This window comes from Gadus macrocephalus, chromosome 15 (assembly GCF_031168955.1).
Source record: "Gadus macrocephalus chromosome 15, ASM3116895v1".
In the NCBI taxonomy this organism is placed as follows: Eukaryota; Metazoa; Chordata; class Actinopteri; order Gadiformes; family Gadidae; genus Gadus; species Gadus macrocephalus.
The window spans coordinates 24,030,434-24,049,697 of NC_082396.1; the positions used below are offsets into that span (position 1 = coordinate 24,030,434).

General features: G+C 41.4%; 2 protein-coding genes across 2 annotated transcripts in view; one reads left to right on the forward strand and one right to left on the reverse strand.

The window, feature by feature from the left end:
* Positions 1-19,264, forward strand: part of LOC132473517 (uncharacterized) — a 241,247-nt gene that overhangs the window by 219,173 nt on the left and 2,810 nt on the right. The gene's annotated exons all lie outside the window — the stretch shown is intronic.
* Positions 1,045-2,467, reverse strand: LOC132473678 (uncharacterized). The gene has a single exon (XM_060073889.1). The coding sequence runs from the start codon at positions 2,284-2,286 to the stop codon at positions 1,324-1,326; it is 963 nt and encodes a 320-aa protein (XP_059929872.1). The 5' UTR covers positions 2,287-2,467; the 3' UTR covers positions 1,045-1,323.

Sequence of the window (19,264 nt, forward strand, 5' to 3'; positions counted from 1 at the left end):
GTTCCTTTACTGTAGCTCCATGATAGTTCTGACCACTTTAAATGCAAAATATTATGTATAGTAAATGGGGAAAAGTATTGAAATTCCCTCAAAGCACTACAGAAAAAGACTGAATCAGAAAATAATTACTTATACGGTCCACTTGCACCTGATAAAAAGTATAAGTTTCAGATTTATCTGAATAGTTTCTAAATTTCATGGATTTATTACACAACAAGCATCTGGTCACCATTTAATTTTAACTAATTCGCTGTTCTTGGGAATTTCCCCCATTTGTTCCTTTGGAGATAAAATTGTATGCCAACTTGAATACAACTGGGCTGGTGCATTTGCGCATGAAGGTTATGCGATAATGTCAAAAAATGTTCAACATTTACATGGATAAACTAACCCGATGTAAAGCCTTCAGCAATGAGTTCTTTCTCCAGTTTTTCCCATGTTGTGACAATATCGATGTTGAGGTCTTTGTCAGTTATTTCCCCTAGATCAGGCCGTGTAAATGTACCAACTGCAAAAAGTAATCAGATTTGGAACAGCAGTGCAGAATCATATCAACAGTTCTGGTTAATAATTACATAGATTGCAAACATCAGTAAACTGATGTAGATTCTTAACTCAATGTATTGTTCATGTATATGTTGCAGATGTACCTGGGATGTCAAAGGCGATTTTCCAGTTTGCATCTGCAATAATCACAGGTGGAGAGTCACCACACTGATAGCAGCTGAACTTGAATTCGTAATTCGTCAGGGCGAGAAAGTGATGGAAAGCCTTTCGAACTGTCTGGTGATGGAAGCGGTTATCGTTGAAAAAAGTCAGGGTTGACAACATGCGCCCTGGAGCAGTTTTGTTCTGTAAAGTAATTTTAAAAGTGTGATTATTACAATATACTTACGGTGGTCACATTTGCACATACTTTTCTCTAGGCAATAATCACAAAACTAATATAAGTAATGTGTAACTGAATTAGACACTTTAATAACACATTTGTACAGCATGCAATTTGACAGCTGCAAATAAAGACCAGACACTGGAAGAAAGTAGAGCAGTATTTGCATTAAACTGTAGAAAACGAACATTAAGTTGAATTAAGATGTTTAAAATGAATAATAACACCTACGGCCAGTGCGGAAAGAAGAAGTTCACATAATGGCAGAGTCAGGAACACACGGTCGTTGAAGTTGTGGAACCCAGACTTGTATTCCTGGAATCGTACATGGTTTTGGCAGACAGGGCACTGCTTGATGGCAACAGAGATACCTGTAGATGTATTATCATCAAATTAACAAAAAAATGAAGAGGACACATTGAACGACTTGATATTCACAGTGTGTAACCAATGGGTGTTAGAGCCACAGAATAGACACCTTTTACCAAGCTAAAGCACTTGCCTTTTTTAATATAGGTGTAACCATACACAGTGGCCTGGTTGGTTATTATCTCATGTTGCAAAAGATCTGGTGGAGTGGGCCCTGGACAATAGGGGCATGTTTTTTCCTCTGGGATGAAGCAGGTGGGGGCATCCTTCTCCCTACTTCTCAGATCCACTGAAAGGTCATGTGGTGGTGGAATTGTCTTGCTTGAAAACAAATACTCTGTCATTTCAGAAACCTTTATTTGGCTTTCAGCATAGGAAGACATTTCAGCCTCAGACATGTGGATTTCTGTTTCCAAGTCATCTACTCCATCTGTCAGATCTTCCGAGTTTGGTAAGAGAAGATGTGTTGACTCTTGGAAAATCCACCACATTGCCAGCTTACGGTGAATACAGCGATGGGATCGCCCAGTCCCTCCACATTGGCAGTTCCACCTTCCAGACCCTGAATCAAAGCTGACTCTTGTGCGCCCAAATTTGCACCAGTTGTCTATTTTGTCAGTGTACACAGAAAAGAACACCCATCTCTTTGAGTAGCCCATGTCCCCATAAATGATAGGGTAAACAGGATCAACTCCATGTTCAGCTGCAGTGCCATGTAACTCCTCACACATTTCAGTCCACTCTTTTGAAATGAGACCTTTGTCATGCATTTCCTTTAAAGAATGAAGTGTTAGGCTTGCAGGTCGTGAATATGGGTCTGCATGTTTCGTCCTCTCAAGATGGATACACTCTTTGGCTGGGTTTCCTGATGCTCTTCCAATCTTCATAAGTTGCTGGCAGTTTTCAAGTTCGCAATCAATGACAGGTGCGGTTGTGGATTTTCTCACATGGATGGGAAATAGAGGGCCAGATTGGTATTTAGGGGTGACATATATTCCATTTTGGGGGTCGATGCACATCATGGGCATGGTGTTTACATTGTGAACCTCTCTGAAGTGCTTTCTTAGGTTATTTGGTTGATTGAAAGTTGAATCACAGTGTCGACATGGAAAACTGCCTGCAGAAGGATTGTCAGTGCTCAGTTCAGTGCTGTCTTTTTCGTCTGTGAAATATAAAAAGGCTAGTGTTAATTGCTAAGTGAAAAAGTCAAATATCTAATGCATAATAGAAAGCCGAGTGTGAATCGGCTGGGATGAGGATCAGCACCGCTAAATCTGAGGCCATGACTCTTAGCAGGAAACCGGTGGATTGCTTACTCCGGGTAGGAAATTAGTCCTTAGCCCAAGTGAAGGAGTTCAAGTACCTCGGGGTCTTGTTCGCGAGTGAGGGTACTATGGAGCGTGAGATTGGCCGGAGAATCGGAGCAGCGGGGGCGGTATTGCGTTCGCTTTACCGCACCGTTGTAACGAAAAGAGAGCTGAGCCGCAAGGCAAAGCTCTCGATCTACCGGTCGATCTTCGTTCCTATCCTCACCTATGGTCATGAGGGCTGGGTGATGACCGAAAGGACGAGATCGCGGGTACAAGCGGCCGAGATGAGTTTTCTCAGAAGGGTGGCTGGCGTCTCCCTTAGGGATAGGGTGAGAAGCTCAGCCATCCGTGAGGAACTCGGATTAGAGCCGCTGCTCCTTTACTTAGAAAGGAGTCAGCTGAGGTGGTTCGGGCATCTGGTAAGGATGCCCACTGGGCGCCTTCCTTGGGAGGTGTTTCAGGCACGTCCAGTGGGGAGGAGACCTCGGGGAAGACCCAGGACTAGGTGGAGAGATTATATCTCAACACTGGCCTGGGAACGCCTCGGGATCCCCCCGTCAGAGCTGGTCAATGTGGCCCGGGAAAGGGAAGTCTGGGGCCCCCTGCTTGAGCTGCTCCCCCCGCGACCCGACCCCGGATAAGCGGTCGAAAATGAGATGAGATGAGATAATAGAAAGATATACCAACTACAGTACATGTCACAAATCATAGAATGCAAATATTAAACCCTTTACTTTAATGATATCTGTTTTTAATGACTATACATTATAAGACAAATTAATAACTGATGTGTAACAATGGGCTGTAGAAAACTCTTTCAGTCGGGAATATGCATTTTAAGTTAATGTCACGGTCTACTGAAGGAGTATACTGCCTAGAAATATCATACTAAGGGGTTAACATGTAAATTAAAAAAATACATTCCGATCCAAACAACATTATTGTGTAATTCCATACCTTCTTTTTGTCCCACAGCAATACCTGGAAATACAGAAGGGGGAAATAATAGTCACATGTAGGGCATCACAGAGAGTATACAAATAGCCTAATGTAATACTTTGCCTACTGACAATCCACTATCTGTCTTACCATGATTTTTTTGCAAGTGGTTTATAAAAATGTTAGTCCTTGTAAATGGTCGATATCCACAGAAAGGACAGTGGTAATGGCTTCTTTTGGTATCTGCTGTATCCTTGCAGAAGCATGCCACGACAAACTTTTCTGTGGAATGAAGAACAAATCAACTCATCAATACTAGGTTCTGTAGTTAAATGCTACTCTTATTAACTTCAATATGGTCATGTGTCTTGATACCTGTGGTTTGATCCACGAAATAGATTGCCTTTTTGAGGTGTTTCTTCAGTAGGTGGTCTTCATTGGCCAGTTGTTTCATCCGACAGAACACACACTCCTCAGAAGTGCGAGACAAAAATGTGTCCACGTCTGTAAAAGCCTGATGAGAACCTGCAACCGGCAAAGAAGTTCTTACAATGGCTACACGCACACACTGCAGTGTATGGGGTATGGGGTTAAGGGATAAAAAAAGAGAAAACCTAGGCCTACATAGTTTTTAATGTAATTCTTTCTACATGTGCAGTCCATTTACTATTAACATAATGGAACATGTAGGCTATTAGGCAATTTTTCTAGTTATTTTGTATCACGCATGGCAAATCATAGAATGCAACAATTAAACTCTTTACTGTGTTGGTTAACAATAAGGTGCCATAATAAATAGCAAACTAAGCTGCAGTTGCGATTTGTCCTCAATAAAACAATAACTTTAAAATTAGGAAATCAAACAAAGCAACGTAATCAAAATATCGATTATAATACAAACGACAAAACATAAAATAGTCATATTATTTTATATTAAGCAAACAAAACTAAATAAATGTTTTACAATTAAATCTAAGAACCGCATAGCTCCAACTAAAGGACGCGTCGACGCGTTAACTTCAATATGGACAAATCGCCACTACAGCTTAGTTTGCTATTTATTATGGCACCTTATTGTTACCCAACACAGTTGGGTAACAATCGACACGCGAAAAATGCGTGTCGATTCGAAAATCCCAAAACAAAGATGGCGGCGCCAGACCGTAGTAGGTACGCGAGTGGCTCCTCAGACTTTCATAAGTGCAAGGCGCCACGCACTCGTTCCTCTTAAGTTTTCGCAAGTTCCCGCATTATTCCCCAAGTTTCCCGCAGTTTTTGAAAGTACGAAAATTGCATAAATATGCCGCATATTTCATCGCATTTTTTAAGAAAACGTGCAGCATAATCAAGGTTTTCTGGCCACAACAATTAGAAGAAAACGCCGCATTTTTCTGGAGGAACTGATTAACTTGTGACAAATCGATATTTTAGTAACAATTAACAAAGGGTTAGGTAATGATAACTTTGCTATTTATTATGGCACCTTATCATAAAGTGTTACCCTGTGTTGTGGTCTATAGCGCTACAGGCCTTTTCCCGTTTTCGCTTTTCCCCTCTTCAACTCATCACCCAATACTGTATACTGACTGATACTTCATTATTTCAAAGAATAGCATACTTTAAAATCATGTAAAGCACTAAAGACTTACCAGCCATGTTGTCAAACCTTCACTTCGGCTGTCGCAGCCAGTGAGGGTTATGACGGAGCCAATTTCCAGTCGCTACGCCTCGTGCCCACTACCTCCGTCCACTGACTGATCCATTGACTTTGAATGGGGACGGACCCGCAATGCATTGTGCGCTGGTTCGCTTAATTCATAATTTCTTCTTCAGGTTTTATGTTTATTTTATTTTCCATTCTTTAGGCCTACTTCTATTTAGATTATTTTTTGTATAACGGGTCAGCTCACATTAATAAACACATTGGGCACCAGAGTGCAGAGTTCAATGTGACAGAATTAGCATGCAGGGGAGTGTTTAGATCCTAATAAATTTGGTTATGTGGGTAAATTAACATTAGTCCTACGTCTTAAGGCGCGTGTGATCTGTAGACCAATCGCCTCTATCAAATAATGCTCCCACTGCAGAATCACGTTATTTTACACCAATACTCACCATATGTAGGCCTACACTGTAAAAATATGGGGAGCATATTTTGATGCTTCTTTATAGCGTCTTTATTGAAGATTTCAGGAGTATCGTGTGGATAGACCAATCGCCTCTATCAAATAATGCTCCCACTGCAGAATCACATTCTTTACACCACTCACCCTATATACACTGTTGATGCTGTTTTATAACGTATATTGAATATTTCAGCGGTACACAGTATGAGCAATGTATGTAATGTGAAAAAAAATTAACACCAAAAAAAACATCAATAGTCAATTAAACTAAATAAATAACTTCAACAAGAAAAGTGTATCAAAGTATTGTTAAAACTTGTATACATTTGTGAATGGGATTCTGTGTGTGTTTATATATGTAATAGATAATAAAAGATCCATAAAATAATAATAAAAACAAACAAAAGATCTCAAATCTTTATTTATTTTAAGGCATTTCTTTCAAATATATACAGCCTTATTTTCATGGGCATATTGGGCACTCAAAATGTGCTCACCGATTGCACGATCCACACTGCACCTACCAAATAAAACAATTAAAAGAGAATTACAATTTGCAATGAGATACATTGTATGGAATTATGAACACACATTTTTGAGTCAATTAATTGACTCGGGATTTCAGGATGCCCGTATGTCCCCCCCCATTGGAGAGGAGTAAAACTCTATAAAGACTTGTCTTGCCTCCTCTTTGGATTGAATGGCTCTCCTGCTCCCAACGTAGAGCTCTCCTTCTGCAGTGAACATTCATTAAAGAACTTTCATCATTAAAGAGCTATCTTACCAAGACACTATCTACACATTTTATTGTATGTATAGGTCTATCTACATACTGTACCCCTGAAATCTTCAATGAAGATGTTATAAACAAGCATCAAAAGATGCTCCCCATATTCTCACTGTGTACAAAGGTTGAGTTGTGGTTTAAAATAATGTGATCATGCAGTGGGAGCATTATTTGATGGAGGCAATTGGTCTATCCACATACTTTACCCCTGCTATCTTAAATAAAGACGTTATAAACAAGCATCTAAATATGCTCCCCATATTCTTAGTGTACATAGGATGAGAGGTGGTTTCAAATAATGTGATTCTGCAGTGGGAGCATTATCTGATAGAGGCAATTGGTCTATCCACAAAGGCTACTTTACCCCTGCTATCTTAAATAAAGACGTTATAAACAAGCTAGTATTTCAGATGCTCACCCTTTAACTTGAATTTTGAAGCGTACCTCCTAAGGTTTCATTTCTGGAATTTATCAAAGCCATCCGGGAATGTTCCCAGAGACAGGAGGTCAAACGATTGTTTCCATCTTTCCTCCGCTTTACAAACACAAGTATTTAGAATTTATGTAACACGATAAATATTTTGTTATAACAAGACAAGATGTCCCCCCCCCCCCCTCCCCCTCCACCACCGACGAAAACTTCTCCGCTCCCAGACCCGTAAAGATAACACATAGGCCTAGGTTATGTCATCGTATTTCTACAAAAAGTGTGCACATATTTAAGTGCTTACAGGTGAAAAGGCGCAATGTTAAACATATTTGTAAGATAATTGCGCAGTTAAAAACATGTTTTAAAGAAAATACTCACCATCAGCCTAAAAGGTAGCAGAAACTGATGGGTAGCAGAAATTGGCAGAACACCGGTAACAAATAAGTTGTAAAAAGACACACCGTGTACATTTATTTGGCCATATAAACACGTGTCTAGTTCACGTCATGCAGGCTGTGTTCAGTAAAATAAATGGCGATGTTTTAATAATTTTGATTGATTTCATACAAATCAACAAGCCTCTCCCTGCGTCATTGTGCGTGTATCCGAGGTGCGTGCGTGCGTGGGGGGTTCTTGATTGACCGATTTTCGAATATTATTCGAATACTTCTCAGCGAATATTGAAAAGTATTTTTTGCCAGAAATACACATCCCTAGTACTTACCATTTTAAATGAATAGCATGCCAGCAGAAAAACGGTAGGTGCAGTAGAAACTGGTAATTACCATTTTCCATGAGTGGCATGCCAGCGGAAAAACGGTAGGTGCCAGTAGAAACTGGTAATTACCATTTTCCATGAGTGGCATGCCATCGGAAAAACGGTAGGTGCCAGTAGAAACTGGTAATTACCATTTTCCATGAGTGGCATGCCAGCGGAAAAACGGTAGGTGCCAGTAGAAACTGGTAATTACCATTTTCCATGAGTGGCATGCCAGCGGAAAAACGGTAGGTGCCAGTAGAAACTGGTAATTACCATTTTCCATGAGTGGCATGCCAGCGGAAAAACGGTGGTTCCAGTAGGAAATGGAACTTCCGATTAACATAATTGGCTTGCCAGCGGAAAAACTTTTGGCCTGTATGCCATGATACCAATGGATCATGTCGATATAGAAAGGTTTATGACACTGGATCAGGGTTAAATGATAGGAACCTATAGGCCTGCTTAAATTATTTGGTTAAACACCAATAAGAACAAATGCAAAACTTAATATTTGGCCTATTGAATAGTTATGAGCTGAAGCAGTCATACAGTAGGCTTTATTATAGGCTACGCTACTAGAACATCTTGATAAAACACGAGTGGAAAAATGGATGACTGTCTAGCCATAGCCTACAGTGCCACCCCTATAGGGACCTGGCTCTGGTGCACTAACCGGAAACTACGATCGCAACCGGAATAAACATCTCGCTTTGAACGGTGAACTCTTTACACATAGTAGTTATAAAGCTATTAAAACAACAAAATGACTCCATTAATGCAGGATGCGTGGAAAATGCATGCACACTTGGATGTGTAATGTAAGGTCGTAGGAAAGTATGTGTACTTCAAACACCAAGCACACAATATGTACCGTACAACATTTATCTTCCATTACTTAATGAAGGGGGGCATACAGTAGGCCTTAATTAGGAAACCAATGGCTTTAGGTGACAGTGCCTGTAGACATGTCTGCAAGATCTGTCTTAATCCAAGACATGTGCCTTATGATATCTTTATTTTCAGGGAAGACATCTAACAATGTAACATTGCCATCTACAAATACACCTACTGCAACAGACAAGGACACAGACAGCACATTTCAAGCCAACAATTACAGCATCTCAGAGGAGGACAAGGTTAGTACATAAATGTTTTACCATGAAATCCATCCCCTAAATAAGCATACCATAAATCACTTTCTGAATTGTGTACTTCATGAATATATCTTGTGTGTACTAATTAATATACTGTTGTCGATAGGTATCTTTGAAATGTATTTTCACTGGCACTCAGGATGAGTCCCAAATTCTGAACAAAATTGGGGGAAAGTTCCCAATTACTATAAGAGACTTGAAGAGTGTATGTCCTCTGGATGTAATGGAGGAGACCTCGCGGATGATGCCATGGTTGACAGATGATGTATGACAGTACTATTTATATTGAAACATCTTTTCAAAGATATACAGGTCCTTCTCAAAAAATTAGCATATTGTGATAAAGTTCATTCTTTTCCATAATGTAATGATAAAAATTAAACTTTCATATATTTTAGATTCATTGCACACCAACTGAAATATTTCAGGTCTTTTATTGTTTTAATACTGATGATTTTGGCATACAGCTCATGAAAACCCAAAATTCCTATCTCAAAAAATTGGCATATTTCATCCGACCAATAAAAGAAAAGTGTTTTTAATACAAAAAAAGTCAACCTTCAAATAATTATGTTCAGTTATGCACTCAATACTTGGTCGGGAATCCTTTTGCAGAAATGACTGCTTCAATGCGGCGTGGCATGGAGGCAATCAGCCTGTGGCACTGCTGAGGTCTTATGGAGGCCCAGGATGCTTCGATAGCGGCCTTAAGCTCATCCAGAGTGTTGGGTCTTGCGTCTCTCAACTTTCTCTTCACAATATCCCACAGATTCTCTATGGGGTTCAGGTCAGGAGAGTTGGCAGGCCAATTGAGCACAGTAATACCATGGTCAGTAAACCATTTACCAGTGGTTTTGGCACTGTGAGCAGGTGCCAGGTCGTGCTGAAAAATGAAATCTTCATCTCCATAAAGCTTTTCAGCAGATGGAAGCATGAAGTGCTCCAAAATCTCCTGGTAGCTAGCTGCATTGACCCTGCCCTTGATAAAACACAGTGGACCAACACCAGCAGCTGACATGGCACCCCAGACCATCACTGACTGTGGGTACTTGACACTGGACTTCAGGCATTTCCTTCTCCCCAGTCTTCCTCCAGACTCTGGCACTTTGATTTCCGAATGACATGCAAAATTTGCTTTCATCCGAAAAAAGTACTTTGGACCACTGAGCAACAGTCCAGTGCTGCTTCTCTGTAGCCCAGGTCAGGCGCTTCTGCCGCTGTTTCTGGTTCAAAAGTGGCTTGACCTGGGGAATGCGGCACCTGTAGCCCATTTCCTGCACACGCCTGTGCACGGTGGCTCTGGATGTTTCTACTCCAGACTCAGTCCACTGCTTCCGCAGGTCCCCCAAGGTCTGGAATCGGCCCTTCTCCACAATCTTCCTCAGGGTCCGGTCACCTCTTCTCGTCGTGCAGCGTTTTCTGCCACACTTTTTCTTTCCCACAGACTTCCCACTGAGGTGCCTTGATTGGGCACTCTGGGAACAGCCTATTCGTTCAGACATTTCTTTCTATGTCTTACCCTCTTGCTTGAGGGTGTCAATGATGGCCTTCTGGACAGCAGTCAGGTCGGCAGTCTTACCCATGATTGCGGTTTTGAGTAATGAACCAGGCTGGGAGTTTTTAAAAGCCTCAGGAATCTTTTGCAGGTGTTTAGAGTTAATTCGTTGATTCAGATGATTAGGTTAATAGCTCGTTTAGAGAACCTTTTCATGATATGCTAATTTTTTGAGATAGGAATTTTGGGTTTTCATGAGCTGTATGCCAAAATCATCAGTATTAAAACAATAAAAGACCTGAAATATTTCAGTTGGTGTGCAATGAATCTAAAATATATGAAAGTTTAATTTTTATCATTACATTATGGAAAAGAATGAACTTTATCACAATATGCTAATTTTTTGAGAAGGACCTGTATGTGTATAGTCAGTTATATCCTGCAAAAATCTATATCACTATAATTTCTTAACTACTCAGGCTGTCAATTTCCGGGTGGCACAGCTTGCACTGGACTGTAGTAAGGTAATATAAAGTAGTTCTATGTGTATGATGAAATAAATTGAATATATTTAATGTTAAATAGTATATACTATAACCTGTTTGCTAATGCTAAAAGACAGTAAGCCTATTAATCATTTTCCCCACTGCACAGTCTGTGAGTTTGGGGCACTTTGACTTCATTATCTGGAGCCGTGACTGGTTAAAATATGGCAAAGTCCAGAACAAATCTCTAACGAACTTGGAGGTGGGTTTTACCTTTTTTGTAAGTTACATTGTATTTACAATTTAATGTTTTACCATTGATATTTAATGCTGAAATCACACATGTCTCCACCACCCTAGATTGCTGACAGAATCTTTCTGCCAAGGATTGTGGGTCACAGGACCCCCGAGACTGGTAACCACTTCATCCTTTGGGTAGGCAAAAATTAGAACACATCAACCATCATGCAAAATATTGACAAAGAATTGTGGTTGACGAGGATAATGTGATAAGAATGTTTAAACAAGATGTGCTACTAACACATTTTCATGAACAATCTATGTTTATGGTACTTTGTAGCAACCAAATCAGAATTACACCACCGCCTATTTCATTAATTTCCCCCTGAATTACACCACCACCTACTTGTCAGAGTTCATTCATGTTTCCCTCAGTTACGCCTCCAATCACATTGGAGTAGTATTGGAATATGGAATAGTGTTCATTTTACCACCCAAACGCACATTCAGAAGGAACAATGCAAGACACAAACATGCTACATGTAAAATAATTTACCTGAAGTCTTATTTTACAAGAATAAGGATACGTGGAAAATGCATGGACCTATTAAAGAAAATGCGCCGACGTTGGCTCAGCCTGGCTCCGCCTCTTCAGCTACGTAGCTATGATCTCAGCCGTAGAGCACGAAAGGTGTACATCAATCCACACTCATCGGTTTGACCGTTTTGAGTATACCATCCGGGTCCTTTCACTACACTTCCTTTCGCCCTGATCTTAATTGCAACGCACTACGTACTCAAACTATATAAAAAAGAAGTCATACTAAAATAAAGTATAATGACTGCGGATAGTATGGATATTGGAACAAAGCAATAGACTAGCTCTATGGCCACCTATAACTACCGTCACCGGAGCAAGTCCGGCTGTTTTCAAAAGCATCTGTCATTACAAAAGCAACAACAAACAGATCGGAAATATCCTAACAACAGCACGGACGAGAGAAACGTGTAAATCCCTTTATTTACGGCGTTATGTTGTGATATTGTGTCAATAAATACCAAATATATATACCTTTACATTTATGGCAATACCTGTCTTGAAATTATACGGAGGAGTTATGCTGGTGTCACATACCATTGTTGGGAACTGCAGTTACCGTTCCACCTGAACGGCAGTTACCGTTTCAGAACGGCAGTTACCGTTCCAGAACGGCATATGCCATGGCATTACCGTTTCAGAACGGTAGTTACCGTTTCAGAACGGTAGTTACCGTTTCAGAACGGCAGTTACCGTTCCAGAACGGCATATGCCATGGTATGTCTGTGGTCGCGACGGCAGTTACCGTTTCAGAACGGTAGTTACCGTTTCAGAATGGTAGTTACCGTTCCAGAACGGCATATGCCATGGTATGTCAGTGGTCGCGACGGCAGTTACCGTTTCAGAACGGTAGTTACCGTTTCAGAACGGCAGTTACCGTTTCAGAACGGCAGTTACCGTTCCAGAACGGCATATGCCATGGTATGTCAGTGGTCGCGGTGGCACATGCCACAGGCCATTAAACGATCTCGGCGTCTCTCAGTAGGGCCGAGATCGTTTATTGGCCTGTGGCATGTGCCACCGCGACCACTGACATACCATGGCATATGCCGTTCTGGAACGGTAACTGCCGTTCTGAAACGGTAACTGCCGTTCTGAAACGGTAACTGCCGTCGCGACCACTGACATACCATGGCATATGCCGTTCTGGAACGGTAACTGCCGTTCTGAAACGGTAACTACCGTTCTGAAACGGTAACTACCGTTCTGAAACGGTAACTACCGTTCTGAAACGGTAATGCCATGGCATATGCCTTTCTGGAACGGTAACTACCGTTCTGAAACGGTAACTGCCGTTCAGGTGGAACGGTAACTGCAGTTCCCAACAATGGTATGTGACACCAGCATAACTCCTCCGTATAATTTCAAGACAGGTATTGCCATAAATGTAAAGGTATATATATTTGGTATTTATTGACACAATATCACAACATAACGCCGTAAATAAAGGGATTTACACGTTTCTCTCGTCCGTGCTGTTGTTAGGATATTTCCGATCTGTTTTGTTGTTGCTTTTGTAATGACAGATGCTTTTGAAAACAGCCGGACTTGCTCCGGTGACGGTAGTTATAGCCTAGCCTTCTAGGTGGCCATAGAGCTAGTCTATTGCTTTGTTCTAATATCCATACTATCCGCAGTCATTATACTTTATTTTAGTATGACTTCTTTTTTTATATAGTTTGAGTACGTAGTGCGTTGCAATTAAGATCAGGGCGAAAGGAAGTGTAGTGAAAGGACCCGGATGGTATACTCAAACGGTCAAACCGATGAGTGTGGATTGATGTACACCTTTCGTGCTCCACGGCAGCGATCTAATAGCTACGTAGCTGAAGAGGCGGAGCCAGGCTGAGCCAACGTCGGCGCATTTTCTTTAATAGGTCCATGCATTTTCCACGTATCCTGCATTAATGGAGTCATTTTGTTGTTTTAATAGCTTTATAACTACTATGTGTAAAGAGTTCACCGTTCAAAGCGAGATGTTTATTGCGGTTGCGATCGTAGTTTCCGGTTAGTGCACCAGAGCCAGGTCCCTATAGGGGTGGCACTGTAGGCTATGGCTAGACAGTCATCCATTTTTCCACTCGTGTTTTATCAAGATGTTCTAGTAGCGTAGACTATAATAAAGCCTATACTGTATGACTGCTTCAGCTCATAACTATTCAATAGGCCAAATATTAAGTTTTGCATTTGTTGTTATTGGTGTTTAACCAAATAATTTAAGCAGGCCTATAGGTTCCTATCATTTAACCCTGATCCAGTGTCATAAACCTTTCTATATCGACATGATCCAGTGGTATCATGGCATACAGGCCACCGTTTTTCCGCTGGCATGCCACTCATGTAAAATGGTATTACCAGTTTCTACTGGCACCTACCGTTTTTCCGCTGGCATGCCACTCATGGAAAATGGTAATTACCAGTTTCTACTGGCACCTACCGTTTTTCCGCTGGCATGCCACTCATGGAAAATGGTAATTACCAGTTTCTACTGGCACCTACCGTTTTTCCGCTGGCATGCCACTCATGGAAAATGGTAATTACCAGTTTCTACTGGCACCTACCGTTTTTCCGATGGCATGCCACTCATGGAAAATGGTAATTACCAGTTTCTACTGGCACCTACCGTTTTTATAAGAATGATTGTGTAGCTGTGAATCATGAGTGGTATGTGTGTATGAACGGGCAAATACCACAGGAAAGGAATATCTACTGGCAAACGGTAGGTGCCAGTAGAAACTGGTAATTACCATTTTCCATGAGTGGCATGCCATCGGAAAAACGGTAGGTGCCAGTAGAAACTGGTAATTACCATTTTCCATGAGTGGCATGCCAGCGGAAAAACGGTAGGTGCCAGTAGAAACTGGTAATTACCATTTTCCATGAGTGGCATGCCAGCGGAAAAACGGTAGGTGCCAGTAGAAACTGGTAATACCATTTTACATGAGTGGCATGCCAGTGGAAAAACGGTGGTTCCAGTAGGAAATGGAACTTCCGATTAACATAATTGGCTTGCCAGCGGAAAAACTTTTGGCCTGTATGCCATGATACCACTGGATCATGTCGATATAGAAAGGTTTATGACACTGGATCAGGGTTAAATGATAGGAACCTATAGGCCTGCTTAAATTATTTGGTTAAACACCAATAACAACAAATGCAAAACTTAATATTTGGCCTATTGAATAGTTATGAGCTGAAGCAGTCATACAGTAGGCTTTATTATAGGCTACGCTACTAGAACATCTTGATAAAACACGAGTGGAAAAATGGATGACTGTCTAGCCATAGCCTACAGTGCCACCCCTAACGGAAACTACGATCGCAACCGCAATAAACATCTCGCTTTGAACGGTGAACACTTTACACATAGTAGTTATAAAGCTATTAAAACAACAAAATGACTCCATTAATGCAGGATACGTGGAAAATGCATGGACCTATTAAAGAAAATGCGCCGACGTTGGCTCAGCCTGGCTCCGCCTCTTCAGCTACGTAGCTAAGATCTCAGCCGTAGAGCACGAAAGGTGTACATCAATCCACACTCATCGGTTTGACCGTTTTGAGTATACCATCCGGGTCCTTTCACTACACTTCCTTTCGCCCTGATCTTAATTGCAACGCACTACGTACTCAAACTATATAAAAAAGAAGTCATGCTAAAATAAAGTATAATGACTGCGGATAGTATGGATATTGGAACAAAGCAATAGACTATAGCTCTATGGCCACCTAGAAGGCTAGGCTATAACTACCGTCACCGGAGCAAGTCCGGCTGTTTTCAAAAGCATCTGTCATTACAAAAGCAACAACAAACAGATCGGAAATATCATAACAACAGCACGGACGAGAGAAACGTGTAAATCCCTTTATTTACGGCGTTATGTTGTGATATTGTGTCAATAAATACCAAATATATACCTTTACATTTATGGCAATACCTGTCTTGAAATTATACGGAGGAGTTATGCTGGTGTCACATACCATTGTTGGGAACTGCAGTTACCGTTCCACCTGAACGGCAGTTACCGTTCCAGAAAGGCATATGCCATGGCATTACCGTTTCAGAACGGTAGTTACCGTTTCAGAACGGCAGTTACCGTTTCAGAACGGCAGTTACCGTTCCAGAACGGCATATGCCATGGTATGTCAGTGGTCGCGACGGCAGTTACCGTTTCAGGACAGTAGTTACCGTTTCAGAATGGCAGTTACCGTTCCAGAACGGCATATGCCATGGTATGTCTGTGGTCGCGACGGCAGTTACCGTTTCAGAACGGCAGTTACCGTTCCAGAACGGCATATGCCATGGTATGTCAGTGGTCGCGGTGGCACATGCCACAGGCCATTAAACGATCTCGGCGTCTCTCCAAAAAATCGCAAAAAAAAAGTGAAAAATAGAAAAAAAAGAAAATTGGATTTGTATTGTTTTTCTATTATGAATTTATGCGTTGGTAATTATTACTACTGTGTAATAACATGTGATAATTAGGGGCCGGAATGTTGGTGACAGGTATAGGCAGACTGACAGGTCACGTGGGGTTGGGGCTACGTCAGTCAGGATCAGTGTTAAAAGTCAGCTGTTCACGCGCGGGTGGGGGTTTGAATGAAATGTTTGAGATGAGAGGGGGTGGACGGGGGAAGTCCAACTTTGCTGACCGCACAATGTATTAACGCACTTTAGCACCGATCACTTTAGGACTATGCTACTATGGAACGTTTTTAACTTATCTCTAATAAAACCAACAAAACGCAGTACCCATTTTTAAGTGATTCTTGGAACAAGCAGCGCGTCTGGCAAAAACATATTTTCCCGATCTAGCCTCTCGGAGACTAAATTAGTGGTTCGATAGTCGCCATACACCGTGTAAGTTGACTAATGCTGTTGCATGTTGTTTAGCTAAAAGATGACTGACTAATCAATGTCAATATATCAAGTCAAGCTGGTTAACAATTGTTAACTGTTACCTATGTTAAATCGCTTGCTAGGTGCAGAGTGATAGTAACTAGTGACAATTACTCTGTTACATTCCCTTGAGTAAATTTTTGGATAAATTATACTCTTAAGAGTTGTTTTGCTGCAAAATGCTTTTTTACATATATAATTCTAAAGGAAGCACAACAACCTTGAGAACTTGTGCTCACGGTTGTTTTGCATATATTTGTGACTAGACCATGACTGACATGTGATTACACCATGTCTGGGAGCACCCAGTATTGCTTTCGAAAAATACATATAGTCTAATAAATGAATAACAAATGTGGCCAGACGTCACCCAAGGTCCAAAGAAGGGCCACAAATATTAACATCAGTTATTTAACTGTCGAGGATAATCAACATCGAAACTTTATTACTTTTTAGTTTATGTAACCATTATTTAATTTTTATTATATTATTGTTTCTACTTGGGTCTAAAATGAAAAATATTATTTTGTAATCTAGTTAATCAGGAGCGCCTGTAGCTTTTGATTTCCTTAGTTCAAAAGGTAAATACTGACATGGATGTTTAAATATGTAGTATATATATTTAATTTCAAAGAGACTTTTTGTTTATTATTTATTTTGCAGATATTATTTGACTACTGCATTATTTCTGTTTTAAAGAAAGCATGGTATAGGTCATACCATTTGTCTTAGTCAGTGAAGCAAGTAAGCTACATATTCATTTAGTCTTTCGGCCTGTAGCATATAAACAAAATGAAGCAACTGTCCCATATTTCTAACTGCATTTGAAGTAGACATTGAGACTCACCAAAAATGGACACTATAGGACAGTGATCATGATTTGTCTCAATATCAGAATAACAACAATGGGTAAAATAGCAATGGCTGGTAAAATGGCCATAAAGTAGGTCTGTCTATGCACTATGCAGTGTAAGCTTGTCCAGGCCCTGCAAGTCAGGATGTAGGCTATGAATCGGAATGAATAGTAGGTAAATAGGTAGTGGCCATCCCCAAAATGCATCAGAATACAGGAAATCAAATCTATTTAATTACATTTATTTTAGGGGGGGGAACCCCAGACCCCCTGTCTATTACTGTGCCCCACCAACATTTTTGATCACCAGCCGCCACTGGTCTTAGTCTTGATTAATTTTCACACATCTGTTTTGTCATAGTTGACGACGGCAAATGTAAAATAGCTACATCTTCATGTCGATATGTTTATTGCTGTCACTTTCACTTGTCACTTCTTGCCATTAAATAAAATTATGTGGCTTATTACCCTGTTACCTTGTCACTTCCATTCCATTTTTGGGGCTGATCGTTTAAAACAGGAATGGTGTTTTACAGAACTTTTCGTGTTCAGTGTTTTCATTTGTATGCAGTCACATTATATATAATTATTTTCGTGTTCAGTGTTGTCATTTGGCACTTAATTATCGGGCTACTTACCCTGTAGATGCTCGAGGGTCATTCTGTGTCAACTCAACCAGAGTTTGGCAGCTTTAGATTTTAACTTTAGATTTTGATAGTATATCATTTTAAAGAACTAAAGTCGGTCCCCTGGTGCTGTGCTGTTTGTGGTTATGTAGCCACTAAGGAGAGGTGCAACTGAATGCGAGAGGATGATAAATCACTCATTAGACCTCTGAATAATTTGTCCCCCTCACTTTTGAAGTGATGGCTACGCCCCTGCACACACACACACACACACACACACACACACACACACACACACACACACACACACACACACACACACACACACACACACACACACACAGGAAGATTAAAGGACGCTTGAGGAAGCAGGGGGTTGCTAGGGAAACACTGGAAGGCCTGGAGCGAACTAACAAGGGATTGGCCGGATGTGTCTCTCTCTCTCTCTCTCTCTCTCTCTCTCTCTCTCTCTCTCTCTCTCTCTCTCTCTCTCTCTCTGTGCATGCTGGGAGTTTGGTGGTGGAGAGCGTGGTGAGTTTGAGTGAGAGTTTGTGATTTACTCCCACTTTTTTTTCTTTTTCCTACTGTGCATTGTATGATTGTTTCGTAGTGATTATATGGTTGTTGTTGGTGTAGTTAGGTGAATATCTAGCGGGGTGTTTTTGGTGGACGGGGGGGGCGTGTTTCACGGCGGGGATGACGTCCTCGGAGACGTCTATTCGACATGGAGTGCGGGTTCAGCCCGATCCGTCTGTCCCGGTAGAGGCGGTTCTCCTAGCTGTGGCAGACCGTGTGGGACACGCCAACCCGTCATATGCCTCCAGAATGAATAAAGGAGTGGTTGTGTTTTTGAAAGAGGAGCATTTTGTGGCTGAGCTAATAGTGAGCGGCGTCTCTTTGAACGGAGTCTATCTGCAGGATTCCCCGCTCGCCGTGCCCACCGCCCGGGTTACCGTTTCCGGGGTTCCCCCGTTCATTCCAAGCTTCGGGAAGATGGCGAGTGGCTTTAGGATTGTGGCTTTAGGATGTAAGAGCGATAAGCTGAAGCATGTCGTCATTTAGGAGACAGGTGTTTATGTTCCTGAACTGTCCAGCACAGACGCTAGATGTTTCCTTCAGAGTGAAACACGAGGAGGGGCATTACATGTTGTACTCCAGTACAGGCAGCATGAAATGTTTTGAGTGCGGGGATGTGGGGCACAAGCGGACGGCTTGTCCTCACAGGCTGAGGGGCGCCCGGAGCCGGGGCCCAGCGGGCCGGCGGAGGAGCGCACTCACACCGGCGCTCCGCCCGACGAGGAGC